At 55.1% G+C, this 13,673-nt stretch overlaps 1 protein-coding gene across 3 annotated transcripts in view; it reads left to right on the top strand.

The window, feature by feature from the left end:
• The window catches only part of PDE2A (phosphodiesterase 2A), a 92,348-nt gene extending 84,197 nt beyond the window's left edge, over nucleotides 1–8,151 (top strand). For all 3 annotated transcript variants that reach the window (XM_067038828.1, XM_067038829.1, XM_059068971.2), the window contains 14 exons: nucleotides 93–270; nucleotides 493–605; nucleotides 1,269–1,346; nucleotides 2,222–2,344; nucleotides 2,791–2,861; nucleotides 3,143–3,265; nucleotides 3,592–3,679; nucleotides 3,916–3,963; nucleotides 5,001–5,075; nucleotides 5,245–5,344; nucleotides 5,602–5,714; nucleotides 6,103–6,141; nucleotides 6,278–6,384; nucleotides 6,730–8,151. In XM_067038828.1, the coding sequence (XP_066894929.1) occupies nucleotides 93–270; nucleotides 493–605; nucleotides 1,269–1,346; nucleotides 2,222–2,344; nucleotides 2,791–2,861; nucleotides 3,143–3,265; nucleotides 3,592–3,679; nucleotides 3,916–3,963; nucleotides 5,001–5,075; nucleotides 5,245–5,344; nucleotides 5,602–5,714; nucleotides 6,103–6,141; nucleotides 6,278–6,384; nucleotides 6,730–6,940 (1,467 nt within the window). In that variant the 3' untranslated portion in view covers nucleotides 6,941–8,151. The remainder of the gene's footprint in view (nucleotides 1–92; nucleotides 271–492; nucleotides 606–1,268; nucleotides 1,347–2,221; nucleotides 2,345–2,790; nucleotides 2,862–3,142; nucleotides 3,266–3,591; nucleotides 3,680–3,915; nucleotides 3,964–5,000; nucleotides 5,076–5,244; nucleotides 5,345–5,601; nucleotides 5,715–6,102; nucleotides 6,142–6,277; nucleotides 6,385–6,729) is intronic.
• The last annotated feature ends 5,522 nt before the right edge of the window (nucleotides 8,152–13,673 follow it).

Here is a 13,673-nt window from a genome sequence, read left to right as displayed (position 1 = left end):
ACGCAGTGGGCGCTGGGGAGCAACCCGATGGCTGATGGTCCGCTCTGCGACCGGCCACCAACTTCCTCTCTACGCCATCCCTGGCCCGGTAGAGCTATGAGATCCGCATCCCGGCTGACCAGGGCATCGCGGGCCACGTGGCGACCACGGGCCAGATTCTGAACATCCCGGACGCGTATGCACACCCACTTTTCTACCGCGGTGTGGACGACAGCACCGGTTTCCGGACGCGCAACATTCTCTGCTTTCCCATCAAAAACGAGAACCAGGGTGCGTGGTCCTGGCGGCTCCGGGAGGAGGGGCGGGGCGGGGCCTGAGCAGGATGGGGCGGAGCCGAGCGGAAGTTCCACAAGCCTTCTCCACCACCCTAGCGTCCCTAAGCCGAAGGGATGGGGTTTCCCAAATACGTGACGTCCCTTGAGGACACCCTGGGAGAGCAGATCTCTGTCGGACACATCCACTGGCTCATCCTAGCCCTTCTTTGGTCCCCAGAGGTCATCGGTGTGGCTGAGCTGGTAAATAAGATCAACGGACCATGGTTCAGCAAGTTTGACGAGGATCTGGCGACAGCCTTCTCCATCTACTGTGGCATCAGCATCGCACATGTGAGGAGGACAGGGGCGTGCAGGACCCTCTGTTCTCTCCACATTGGCTCTCCTTGCTCTGTCCAGATGGGTCTGTGCCCTGCCCTGCGGCTCAGAGCCCTGCTGCTGGGTTGCTGTGCAATCTTCAATACCTACTGGTCACCTCTGGCCTCAGTTTCCCGTCAGAAAATTGGAGATACTATTTCCTGTCCTGTACAGTTAGCCTCCCAGGAGATCTGTTTTATTTCCCTCCGTTTTCTGGAAGCAACCTCAACCCAAGCTCCTGGTTATTCTTTTGGGGATATGTTGGGTCTCATTGTCCAGAGCTGGCAGCTCTGGCCCAGGAATCCAACCCCTAGGCCCCCAACACTGTCCCCCTTCCTTGCTTCTGTCTCTCTGTTGTGGGCCTCAGGTTCCATCACTGAAGCCTGGGGCAAGCTCAGGAGAGTGTGCAAAGTTCCAGCTCAAGTGCTAAGAGGCACTGGGAAGGAGGAGCAAGGGGAGGTCTGGATGAAAGTTGGAGGGGGCTCCCTACTCAGGGCTGGAGCTTGAAGGCTCAGACTGGGCCCAGCATGAGATAGGAAGGGGGCAGGGGTTCTATCTGATCCCTTTGTCCCAGCCCTGGACATCCTGAGATTTCACAGCCACCTTGCCTGAGCCCCATCTTTCCCTGTCTCCCCCCAGTCCCTCCTATACAAGAAAGTGAATGAGGCCCAGTATCGCAGCCACCTAGCCAACGAGATGATGATGTACCACATGAAGGTGAGCCCTGCACGGAGCTTCTGCCCTCCTTGTCAGGGCCCCAGGGTCCCCTGTAGCCCACCTTTTCCTCCCCTGCTTCCCCAAATCCTCAGACGCCCAAAGCAGTCTGGGCTTTCTGATCATCCTCTCATGAATATAAGCAGATAGACCCAGAGCAATGGCTTGTCTTTTGCTTTGCTGCTCTCCTTTGGGGCAGCCTGCCTTCAAAGCAGTTTCTGGTCCAGCCCCAAGGCTTGCAGCAGGACTTAGCCCAGGGAAGAATTGGTTCAGCCAGGTGTTCCCAATGTCCAGGGATAATTCCCATCCTGGGAATTACTGAAGGCTGGGAAGCCCACCCAGGGCCCTTCTGACAGATCCCTTAAATACAGTGGTCATGCAGTCCTGGGCAGTCCCATTCCCAGACCTTGTGTTAGAAAAGCTGTCCCAGACTTTAATTCAGAGTATGTGGTGGCCATTGTTCATTGGAACATTCCTCTCATCTGTGTCTAAACCAAAGTGTCACAGACTTTGTGGCTACGGTCAAAGCTGTAGCAGGAAGGATTGAGGTTAGACTCTGGGATGGTCCTCCCCAAAGAAGGAATCTTTAATTTATTGTCTATGAAAGGCTACCCATGCTGTCATGAAGAGGTGTTCTCTGTCTTTGACAAGGATAGGCTGTTAGAGATGAGGGTTGTCACAGGAAAGGAGGCATAGTAGGTGGGCTGCAGGATGGTGAGGGGAGGGTGGTGTTCTCCTGCCCAGTGATAACCCATGGAGTGGATGGCCCGACTGGGGTGCATTCTGAGTGGGAGGTCCTTGCCACTGTGGGAATTTGAGGTTGAAGACATTGGATTGGGTGGAGGCCGTCTTCTAATACCCCAGCTGGTTCCCTCTAGGTCTCTGATGATGAATACACCAAACTTCTCCATGATGGGATCCAGCCTGTGGCTGCCATTGACTCCAATTTTGCCTGTTTCACCTACACTCCTCGCTCTCTGCCCGAGGATGACACCTCCATGGTGAGCTGGCCTGTCCCACTTGCATGTGCAGGTGGAGAGTGTACAGCCGGAGATTGAAGTTAGATGTGCATAGGAACTTCCTGGCAAGACAGAGTCATCAAAGAAGGCTACAGAGTCTCCTCAGAGATGGAGGGGGCGTGTGGTCTGCCAGCATGGGCCAGGGGCCAGGGGCTGGACTGGAACCAACGATGGCCTCAGGATTGGCACCTCCCTCCCTGTTTTTCTAAGATTTTGTGTGAACTTGGTTCCAGGAGTTCTTAGATGTCCTATTTCTAAGTTAATGGCTCCGAGAATGCTTGGCTCTACCATTTTATAATTCTCTAGTTTAGATCTAAAGTTCCAAGACTCCAAAATTTTGGAGGCTCCAAGAAGGGCCAAGGCTGGGGGCAGGGCGGCCCATCTTGAAACTGATGATCCCTCTGATCCCTCCTTTCCACTGTCTCTAGGCCATCCTCAGTATGCTGCAGGACATGAATTTCATCAACAACTACAAAATTGACTGCCCGACGCTGGCCCGGTGTGTGTCCCCGGCCCTCCCCTCCGTGCAGGCAGCCCCATCTCTGCCTCCCTCCTAACCCTACTCTCACATCCATTGCCCCCCGCACTCTGGGAAGGACTGTCTGAGGATGACTAGGGGAGGCCCACTCTTGTGAGGGTGGGGAGGATCTGTGAGTGAGAAGCAATTCACAAACACTGGGACCACGAGGATAGGAAAGGAATGGGGGCAGGGCAGAGCCTGGAGGGTTTTCTGGAGGAGGAGAGCCTGAAGCCCCTGGGCTGCCCTCTCCCCTCCCCCAGGTTCTGTTTGATGGTGAAGAAGGGCTACCGGGATCCCCCCTACCACAACTGGATGCACGCCTTTTCTGTCTCTCACTTCTGCTACCTGCTCTACAAGAACCTGGAGCTCGCCAACTACCTCGAGTGAGAGACTGCACTTCCTCCCATCTGGTAGCTGGTGGGGTCCCCTTCCCTGGGACAGGGCAGCACCTCCTGTGTGGCAGGCTTTACACACACTGCCTCACGGGACCCTCTTAACGACCCAGTTAGAAAGGTATAAGGCCCCTTTCCAAGAAGGGGACCCAGGTGTCCTGAGCTCCTGTCCAGGTGGTTCCTGGACATCTGCAGTCAAATACTCAACCACTGAGCTATTCCCCTTATCCTGGACATCTCATCCAGCTGGCCCTCCTTTGGAAGTGTGGGGAGGCAGCAGTGGCTGACCTCCTTGTCCTCTGTCTCCTCCCAACCAGGGACATGGAGATCTTTGCCTTGTTTATTTCCTGCATGTGTCACGACCTGGACCACAGAGGCACAAACAACTCCTTCCAGGTGGCCTCGGTGAGACTCTGCCCTCGTCACAGTGGGCACCCCCCCCCCCCGAGGTGTCTGGGAGTCTCCCCCCTCCAGCCTGAGGAGAGGCGGGGAGTTGGTGAGACCAGAAGCCAGTTTAGAGATGGGAGGAGGCTCTCCCAGGCTTTGGAAGATGGCGGGAGGAGCAGGGCAATTCTGAGCCTAATATGGCAGCACTTGCCTCTGGATGTGAGGAGTAATGGAGTTTTCTCGGGCTTTTCCAGAAATCTGTGCTGGCCGCGCTCTACAGCTCAGAAGGTTCTGTCATGGAGGTACCACCATTCTGCCCAATAGCCCCGTTCCCACTGTCCTCTTAAGGCCAGTGACTTACAAAGTTAGACTGTGGCCCAGCTCCTCCCCCTCCCAAGCCCTGCTCCTCAGACAGGCTCTGAGAGCTGCAGCCACCCCCAGGGCACGTCCAGCTCTTGTTCCCGGATGGGCTTGGAGGGGTGAGGTGTGGCTGGGGGTTCGAATCAGGCAGCAGTTTCCTCCTGAGCCCAGGTTTGCCAAGGGAGGACTTGCATTTAACATGTCTCTCTCTGAATGTCTGGGGACACCCTATGAAACCCCCTCCCCACCCAGCCTGGTACGGGCTTCACTCCCATCATACTCAGCTTTGCCTTAGACTGATGTGGGTCTGCATGCCCCTGATGGGAGCTCCTGGGGGCAGGGACAGAATCGGGGACATCTCTGAGTTCCCTGCACCTGGCACAGGGCTTGGCACAGAGTGGGAGTCAAACGTCCAAGCTCGCCTTGCCCCACGCGGCGCCCGCAGCCCACCTCCAGAGCTGCTCCCGCTTGCACACCCCCAGAGATGAGGGGCTCGCTTCCTCCTGGGAGGCCTGGGGGCAGCCCTGCTTCTGCCTTCCATGCCCTGGGCTTACCTGCCCCTCCTCTGAGTGACAGCCCTCAGCATCAGGAGACAGGGGCCTTGCCCTGTCCTCGTCACCGCCCTTCCTTGTCAGCACACAAATGCTAGCTGCATGAATTAGTGTCCAGGACTCTGAGGGATCATTTCAGAATCGTTCCAGCTTGAGAGGCCCTCAGAGCTTACCTTGTTGTGTACCTCTATGTGACAGCTGAGGAATCCAAGGCTCAGAGGTGGCCAGGGACTTGCCCAGGGTCACATAGAGGGTTGAAACAGAGGCCAGAAAGGGAACGGGCCCCCCACCACCACCTGACTCCCCAGTTCTACCTGCTCAGCTCACCTTGGGGGCCGGGGCTGGGCCGGGCCTGCTCCCTCTCTTGGGGTCAGTGAGGAGGGAAGCCCCCCACCCCAGCTGGACCCCCATCACTCCTCTCCCCTCAGAGGCACCACTTTGCTCAGGCCATCGCCATCCTCAACACCCATGGTTGCAACATCTTTGACCACTTCTCCCGGAAGGTGATGAGGCCGGGGGTGGGGTTGGGGTTGAGGGAGTGGGAGCTGGGAGCTGGCCTGAGATGGGAGAAGGAGTGAAGCCGAGGGGTGGAGGTTCCTGAGGTCTGGGGGCGAGGGTGGGGTGTCTGGCCAGAGGCCTTGACACCCTCCCCCACCCCCGGCCCTGGCCCAGGACTACCAGCGCATGCTGGACCTGATGCGGGACATCATCTTGGCCACAGACCTGGCCCACCACCTCCGCATCTTCAAGGATCTCCAAAAGATGGCCGAAGGTGCCTGCCTTTAGCCCAGGCCTCAGGGTTGGGGAGGGACCACCAAGAGGGGGATTCTCCTGGAGAGCATCCCCAGGGGTTTAGATCCACCCCCTCCGGCATCAATCCACCAGGCAGACTCAGCCCTACATCCCTGGCTCCCATCCAGGGTGATGAATTCCCTGGACCACCTTGGGGGGGGCCCTGGGGCCTTGCCCTCAGAGAGAGGGTACCAGGATGCTGGGACCCTCTCCTTGACCCCGTTCTCTCCCCAACAGTGGGCTATGACCGAACCAACAAGCAGCATCACAGCCTCCTTCTCTGCCTCCTTATGACCTCCTGTGACCTCTCTGACCAGACCAAGGGTTGGAAGACCACGAGGAAGATTGCAGTAAGTGCTGCCCCAGCCTGGGAAGACGCAGGCTGTACTCCCTGCCTGGCTCTGTGTGGCTCCTGCAGCCTGAACACCCTCCCTGTGCTGAGCTCAGCCTGTGGGGGAGACAGAAACCTGGACCCCCTCAGAACGACAGGTGGGGAGATTCAGGGAGGGGCATGGACTCACTGGGGGATCACTCATCGCAAAGCAGTGGCTGGTGGAAGGTGGGCCAGAACCCAGCCACTCCTCCCCACCTGGGGCCCATCCCCCTACCAGGCCAGGGATGGTGAGGGCAGGTCCTGAGGGCACAGTGCCTCAGTTTGCCCCCTTGGGAATGGGCTATGGAGGAGCGTGTGTGGATGGATCCCACTCACAGGAGGTAATGAGAGTGTTGAACTTTCAGGAGCTGATCTACAAAGAGTTCTTCTCCCAAGGAGACTTGGTATGTGGGGAGTGACCGCAGGGTGTCCAGGTTGGGGGAGGGTTCCTAGCCTGGGTTCCGGGAGGGGCTGGGTTAGCCTGATCCGGGTGCTTATGGAGGAAGGAGAGGGCCAGGCCTGACGACCTGATGCCTGCAGGAGAAGGCCATGGGCAACAGGCCAATGGAGATGATGGACCGTGAGAAGGCCTACATCCCCGAGCTGCAGATCAGCTTCATGGAGCACATCGCAATGCCCATCTACAAGTGAGTGAGCTCGTGGGGCCTGCTGGGGACCCCAGCCAGGGATGGCAGGGTGGGTGGGATGGAGCTGGCTGTGGCCGTCACAGCAGACACAGGTGCTGGGCTGGCCTGGCTCTGCTCCAGCTCATCTGCTCCCTGCCTCTGGGCACAGCCTCTCCTGCTTTGCCCCTAAATGGGCCCTTCACTTCATCCTTGGTCCCTTATGGAAAGAGACCGCCATGTTCTCCTTGTGCTTCCAGTCCTATGCCTCATACTCTTGTGGAAGTTCTACCTGTGGTCCAGCCCTAATCTTTCTTGCTGCTCACAGTCTAATTTCTGACCTCTAACCCTGCCCCCTCACATCCCCAGGCTGCTGCAGGACCTGTTCCCCAAAGCAGCAGAGCTGTATGAACGTGTGGCCTCTAATCGTGAGCACTGGACCAAAGTGTCGCACAAGTTCACCATCCGCGGCCTCCCGAGCAACAACTCGCTGGACTTCCTGGATGAGGAGTATGAGGTGCCTGACCTGGATGGTGCTGGGGCCCCCATCAATGGCTGTTGCAGCCTTGATGCTGAGTGAGTCCCTCCTGGGACTCCTCTTCACCCAGGCCTCCTCCCACAACTCTCCACTGGCCTGGCCACATGCCCTGGGGCCAGAGCCACGGGTCCTGGATTCTAGACCAGGACTCCCCATGTGACCCCGGGCAAGGCTGACCTTCCCCGGCCTCAGCTTTCTCGTCTGTATAATGGAAGACTTCCAGCCTCACCAAGACTTTGTTATTTGTCCTCTGAGAGCACAGGAATGGCAATGAGCAGTGTGCCCTGCTCTGCACCTCTGACCACACCTTGGCAAGTGCCCCCCTCAGGCCATTCCTCTGAGGCAGCCTGGATGGTTTCTCCTGGGCCCCATTCCTGCCCCACCAGATCTGTGCCCTTTTCCTCTGAGGACACCCCCTGCCCCCTAGGATCCTCATGCAAGAAGGTGAGACATCTGAGTGGGCAGAGGGTGGGTCTTAGAGACAGTCATCAGCTTGGCTGGAGGACTGAAAATAGCCATGGGGCCACAGGTGGCCCTGAGGACTGCCACTGACTTGTAGTGGAGACTGGGACCTGGGGAGATGAAGGGGTCCCATAAGGAAGCTGCCAGGGGGGCAGCTCAGTGCTCTGGGAGAGGGGGCTCAGGAAGAAAGCAGGATAAGAACAGTGGGCAGGAAGGATCCCTGGGCTGGGAGGCAGGCCCAGCATGGGTCAGCAGTGCTTCATCCTGGCTGTCCCTGGGCAAGTCCCTTCCCCTCTCTGGATGAAACAGGAGGGTGAGATAATCCATTCTCTAAGACCCCTTTTAGATCAAAGTCCCCGTAGCTCCGTGGAGTCCCAGGAGAGGCCATGGAGTGTCCCTGGCCCCCTGGGGCAGAGAGCGGACACTGAGTCCCTCAGTGGCCCCCTGAGTGTACCCCCTTAGCCGGAGCCCCTCCTGCATTCCTGCAGCCAGAGGGGAACCTGGCCTCAGCCCTGGTAGGGCTTGTCTCCTCTTCAAGGCCATATCCACCCGTGCCCCGGGGCTTGGGAGACCCCACGGGGCCGGGTCTCTGGGGTCATCCTGCCGCAGGTTCCTCCTTTCTCTGTTTTGTTCAGTACGTGTTATGGGCTTGGGGGAGGGGGCCACCTGCCTTACCTATTCTGAGCTGCCTTTAGAGAGATGCGTTTTTCTAGGACTCTGTGCAACTGTTGTATATGGTCCCGTGGGCTGACCGCTTTGTACATGAGAATAAATCTATTTCTTTCTACCAACCCTCCCCCACAGGGCTGTTTGCAGACTTTGTACGTGGGGTTGGAGAGGGGGCGGGGAAACAGCCCTGGGGGAGGCAAATGCCTTTTAGAACTCTCCGGCTACTGGAGCTCCCACCTCTGCTGCCTAGCCCCTCTTCTGGGGGAGTCCTAGACCTGTTGGGATATCCCCAGACCAGTCCTGTGACAGATAATGGGGACTTAGGTGTGGATGGCGGATACAGAGGCCTGAGCATGGGGCAGCGATTGTGGACTGGAAAGGGAGAATTGAGGGGCTGAAGCAATCAAGGAGGCTGCCTAGAGGAGGTGACCTGGTGCTTCTCCCAGACCCTCTGTCTGCTGGCCTTCCTGAGTCATGAGTGCCCATACAGCCGAGGCCTGGGCCTCTGAACCCCCTCCTAGCCACGGGGATGCCTGTCTGTGTCCCTGTAATTCCAGCCAGAGGGGTACCCTTGAGTCTGACTCTACCTCAGATACAGCCCTGGGTTGTGTCTGCGGGGTGGGTTCCCTGCTCTCCTGGCTGTGAGAGTGTTTGCTTCTGCACAGACAGAGAGGGGCAGGTCCCAGATTGGGGACCATGAGGAGGCTCTGACTGGCACAGTCTCCATACCCCACTCCCCACTTGCCTATACCGCTCCCATCTTCTATCCCTGTTCATCTCTCCCAGATCAGTAAAGGTTGGCATGTTAAGGGACTGAGCACTGAGCTCTCCTTTCCTAGAAGAGGGAGGGCTGGGAGGAGAGGGACAGGATCATCTTGAGACCACCCACAATGGCCCCGGGGTGCCAGCCATGCCTTTGGGACCACAGAGCCTGTCTGCTTCTTCTACCCCACAGTCTGTCATGCTTTGGAATCTGCTCCTCTGGGCTGAATGGTCCCAGGGCTCTAGCCTCCCCTTGGGGCCATGGGGTCCAGGCCCCTCCCCTGCCCAGCCCCTGCTTTGGGCTCCCCCAGTCTATCTGCCCTCTTATAGCACAGGACCCAGGCTGACCAGTGAGGCCCCAGGTGGGGATGAATGAGTTCCTGGCCCAAGGCTGACACGGGAGGACTATTCTAATGGTACGCAGCTGATGCCAGCGTCGGTGCGGGCTGACACAGGTGCTCCTCTACTTGTGACCCCCAACCCCGAATGTGTGTGTGTGTGTGTGTGTGTGTGTGTGTGTGTGTGTGTGTCCTCTTCCACAAGCCTTTGGACAAAGTGGAAGCACATCCTGGGTACCCACCCCTGGGCCTTACTCCCCCTCCCTGGCATCTGCTGTCTCCAGCACAGCACTCCCTTGAGGACATTTAATCCTGTTCGAGGCCCTCCCTCCTTGCCACCAAACTGAACAACTCACAAATACTTCTTCATGCACTCGGGACCCTACACTGAGGCCCAGAGCTAAATTCATTTTGCCTCTGGTCTGGAGGGTCTAATGGCCTGGTGGGGGAGACACAGGCCGTGATACCTATGGTCCCAGGCAGGGGCCTGAGAAGAACAGCCAGATTTGGAAGATGAGCAGGTGTTTTCCTGTTGGCAAAGGGGGTTGGGCACTCCTGGGATAAGGACCTGCTCCTACAAATGCACGGAGAAGGGGAGTGGCTGGCACACAGGGAGTGGAGACTTGGAGGGGGAGCCAAGGCCAGATCAGGGAGGGCCATGAACGCCAGGCTGTGGAGTTCGGCTTGATTTTGTGGGCAGTGGGGAGCCAGGGAAAGGTTTTCAGTGGGGAGTGGCTCAGACAAGCACTTTAGCAGCTCCAGCAGGAGGGCAGAGCAAGGACTGGGCGGGAGAGTTTGGGCAGGGATCATTCTAGGGCGATGCTCCGTGCCCTCGGCGAGGCGAGGGAGGAGGAATTCAAGATGCATTGGACTGACAGAACTTGTGACCGACTGGATGGGGGCGGGGGCCGAGGGCGGACTGGTAAGTGCCCTGGAAAATGTGCTGGGAAACGAACCGGCTGGTGAGCAGCCCCGGGCAGCTTTTCAGCACCACCTTCACCCACAACCGGGTGTTGAGTGGAGCCTCTAGCAGGAGGTGAGCTCCCTGGGAAGATGGGCGGGGCAGCTGTTTGGGGCTGCCAGGGGAGGGGGCGGGAGGAGGGGTGGGAGGACAGATGGGAGGAGGGCCATGCATCTGCAGAGCCACGGGCAGCCCTCACCAGGTCACAAAACCCAAGGCTTGGCCCCAGGGCTTCTAGTGGCTGCTCTGCCCTCCCAACTTAATGGTTTCATTTTACATGAAACTTCATGAAACCTCATGATTCTTTTTTTTTTTAATTTTAATTATTTTTTTTATACAGCAGGTTCTTACTAGTCAGCCTTTTTATACATATTAGTGTATACATGTCAATCCCAATCTCCCAATTCATCCCACCCCACCCCCACACCCCCGCCACTTTCCCCCCTTGGTGTCCATACGTTTGTTCTTTACATCTGTGTCTCTAATTCTGCCCTGCATACCGGTACAGATGAACCGGTTTGCAGGGCAGAAACCTCACGATTCTGTGGCGTAGATACTATTATCTCATTCTGTAGCCAAGAAGCTTGAGGTTCAGGAGGTTAAGTAATCGGCCAAGGTTGGTGTGAGCCTGAATCCTCTCCAAGGGCTCTTTCTCTGAAATAGAGGAAGGAGATTCAGGAGGGCAGGGTCACCATCTGCCTCCGCAGGACTGTGGTGGGTAGGGGTGGTGAGCAAGTTGGTTGGGGCCCCAGAGAAGTGTCTGGGATCGGCCTGAGTTGCCAGGGAGGGTGGGGCACGAGAAAAGGGGTGAAGAGGATGGTGGCCTGTAGTGCATATCATGGCCACCAGGTGGCGCCCAACCATTGCTGTCCTGACATCTCTGGAGGTCTGAGAGGGGCATGTGAGGGGGAGGGGTGTGATGGAGGCAAACCTCACTCCTGTCCACTCTCTCACTGGGGTGATGAGTCCTTTGGAAGGCGAAGCCTTCAGGGTACAGGAGGGTGTGCTGGGAGGCCACCGTGTTCCAGGGAGGTTGTGTGGGTGAAATCTGCTGAGACGGCACAGCCACATTGTTCTCTAAGGGCATAATAGAATGGGTCCGTACAGGACATGAAGTACACCCTCAAGTCCGAAGATTGGCAGGGTAGATGTGAGAACGGAGGTGTTGCAACTTCCTGACAAGATGGCTGCCACTTTCCATTCCTAAATCATCCCTGGAGAAACCATAGGACTGAGCGGGAAGCATGGAATTCTAGGAACTAACAAAAATAGTCTGGGGTGCAATGGGGTGGGGGGAGTTGGGGAGAGATATAAGCGAGATGCTGGGTCAGCAGAAAGCACTTGCCTCACCCCTGTTGCCTTGGACAGTCAATCATTGCCTGTCCCCTCACTTCTGCACAAACTCCTGGGGCTTCTTCATCTCCTCTTGGCAGTAGCTGTAGGGAAAAACGATCTCTTGATTGGGAGGCTCTCCCAAGGATGGACAGGGATTATTGTCGCCTTTGTCGTCAAGAGAAACTGAGGCCCAGAAGCTCAGCTGGTGGGAACCTCCTTCAGAGTAAAAGGAGCTTAGCCTCCCCAGGGTCAGATGAGGAAACTGAGACCCGGAAAGTCTGCACAAAGATCTAGAGGCAGGGCAGGGATGGGCACCAGCTCCCATTTCCTGGCCCAAGGTTCTCCCCCTTTCCCAGGGATGGCAGTCTTTGCTTCCTCAGGTCCCACCTAGAACTCACACTGCAGGCTAGACCTGGGGAGCTGGTCTATGTCTCCCACATCACTCTGTCCCCACATCCACCCAGTGCTGGGATCAGAGTCGGGGAGGGGATGGTGTGGGTTAGAACAATGGACCCTCTTTTCTCTTCACATCTGCCCTGAACCATTCCTCTGGCTCTCAGCTTAGACTCCTCGGGTGGTGTGTGCCTGCTGGGTGTATGTGGTTTCTCTCTTCAGTTAGACTGGGAGCCTGGTAAGGGCGGGAACAGGTCTGCCTCAGGTCTGGTTTCCCACATCCCTCCTCAGTGTTTGGCACATAATAGGTGCTCAAAACAGGCATGTTGATTGACAGAAAGTGGCAGAGTCAGGACTGCAATGCAGGCATTGACCAAAACTCAGCTGAACAATGAGGGAGACCCTCTGAAAATCTCCAGAATTCTCTCTCTCTCTGCAGCTCTTTCATCTCTGGCACTCTGCCCTGTAAACTCTAGCCAACTAGCCTCTTCAGACTCACAGCTCCATCTCCTCAACTCAGGGGGACTTCCAGGCTTCACCTGGTTTATCCTGCCTGCATGGTGGCCTGGAAACTCTCTCCAGGTAGTGTGGGCAATGGTAGGGTTTACATGTGTTCTCTGCCTCTTAAGATCCCAAACATTGCCTGATAACCAATGCCTTGAAAACCTTTATTTCATACACTTTATCGAGTTTCATTGTTGTTATTTCAGGTAGGTGGGTAAATTTGTTCTTTATTACTCCATTTTTGATGGGAGTGTAAGTCTATTTTATAACTTTCATTGCAGTATAGTACACCATGTAGGAATGTTGACAGACATTTGGATATTAATGTTTTGGCTATTAGAAACAATGACCATATGACTATTCTTGTATATGTATATATTTCATGTATTTCATTGTATGAATATCTTCTATTGTTGATGTATATCTTCTAGCTTCCATCTAGGACCATTCCTTTTTATCTATGAACACTCAGTATTCCTTTTATAGCAGGTCTGCTGCTGATGAATTACCCTGGTTTTTGTTAGTTTGAAAATGTCTTTATTTTTCCTTTATTCTTGAAGGATGTTTTTGCACCTATTGAATTCTAGGTTAGGGAAGTATTTTCTTGTAGCACTTTGAAGATAACATTCTATTCTCTTTTTGACTTTCATTGTTTCTGATGAGAAGTCAGCTATCAGTCTTATTATTGTGACTTCAAAAGTAATGCATCTCTTTCTCTGGCTGCTTTTAAGATTTTATTTTTGTGGTTTTCAGCAGTTTTATTGCAATATGCTTAGATATGGTTTTCTTTCTATTTAGCCTGCTTTAGAATCATAATGTGTCTTGAATCTGTGATGATTTTCCCTCTCCTCAATTCAATCTTCATCAAGTGTAGATAAGTCATTTCTCATAATTCAATGCATGCTAAGAACATTCTACAAAATTTTACTGAAATCCTGGGATAACAAGAAAGAAATAATGATGCAGAGGTGGGGAAAATATTTTTAATCAACCACTAGATTCTCATTCTTGGGGTTCAAATTCACACCTCTCCTTAGGAGAGAAGGGTCACCAGTGGTGGTCTGTCTCCTTAGCTTCTGATCTATAACTGAGGATCTGTCCCTGACCAGACATCCCTACCTGGAATCAAGACTTTCCACCATTTGTCGGGTGGTTGATAAAAGGGAAAAACTACTTTCTCTCTGTCTCTCTAAATTTTGCCTCTTAGTCAACACATTTTAATGCAGAACAATTCAGTATTTAATTGTTTAGAACTTCTACATATCAGAATAGGAGTCTGGATTTACCATCGGAGGGAATTCCCTTCATGATAGTAAGTAGATCCTTGAGTGCTGAGTTCTAGCCCAACAGA

The sequence above is a fragment of the Kogia breviceps genome, chromosome 7 (genome assembly GCF_026419965.1).
Source record: "Kogia breviceps isolate mKogBre1 chromosome 7, mKogBre1 haplotype 1, whole genome shotgun sequence".
Lineage (NCBI taxonomy): Eukaryota > Metazoa > Chordata > Mammalia > Artiodactyla > Physeteridae > Kogia > Kogia breviceps.
This window is presented reverse-complemented; position numbering and strand designations above follow the sequence as displayed.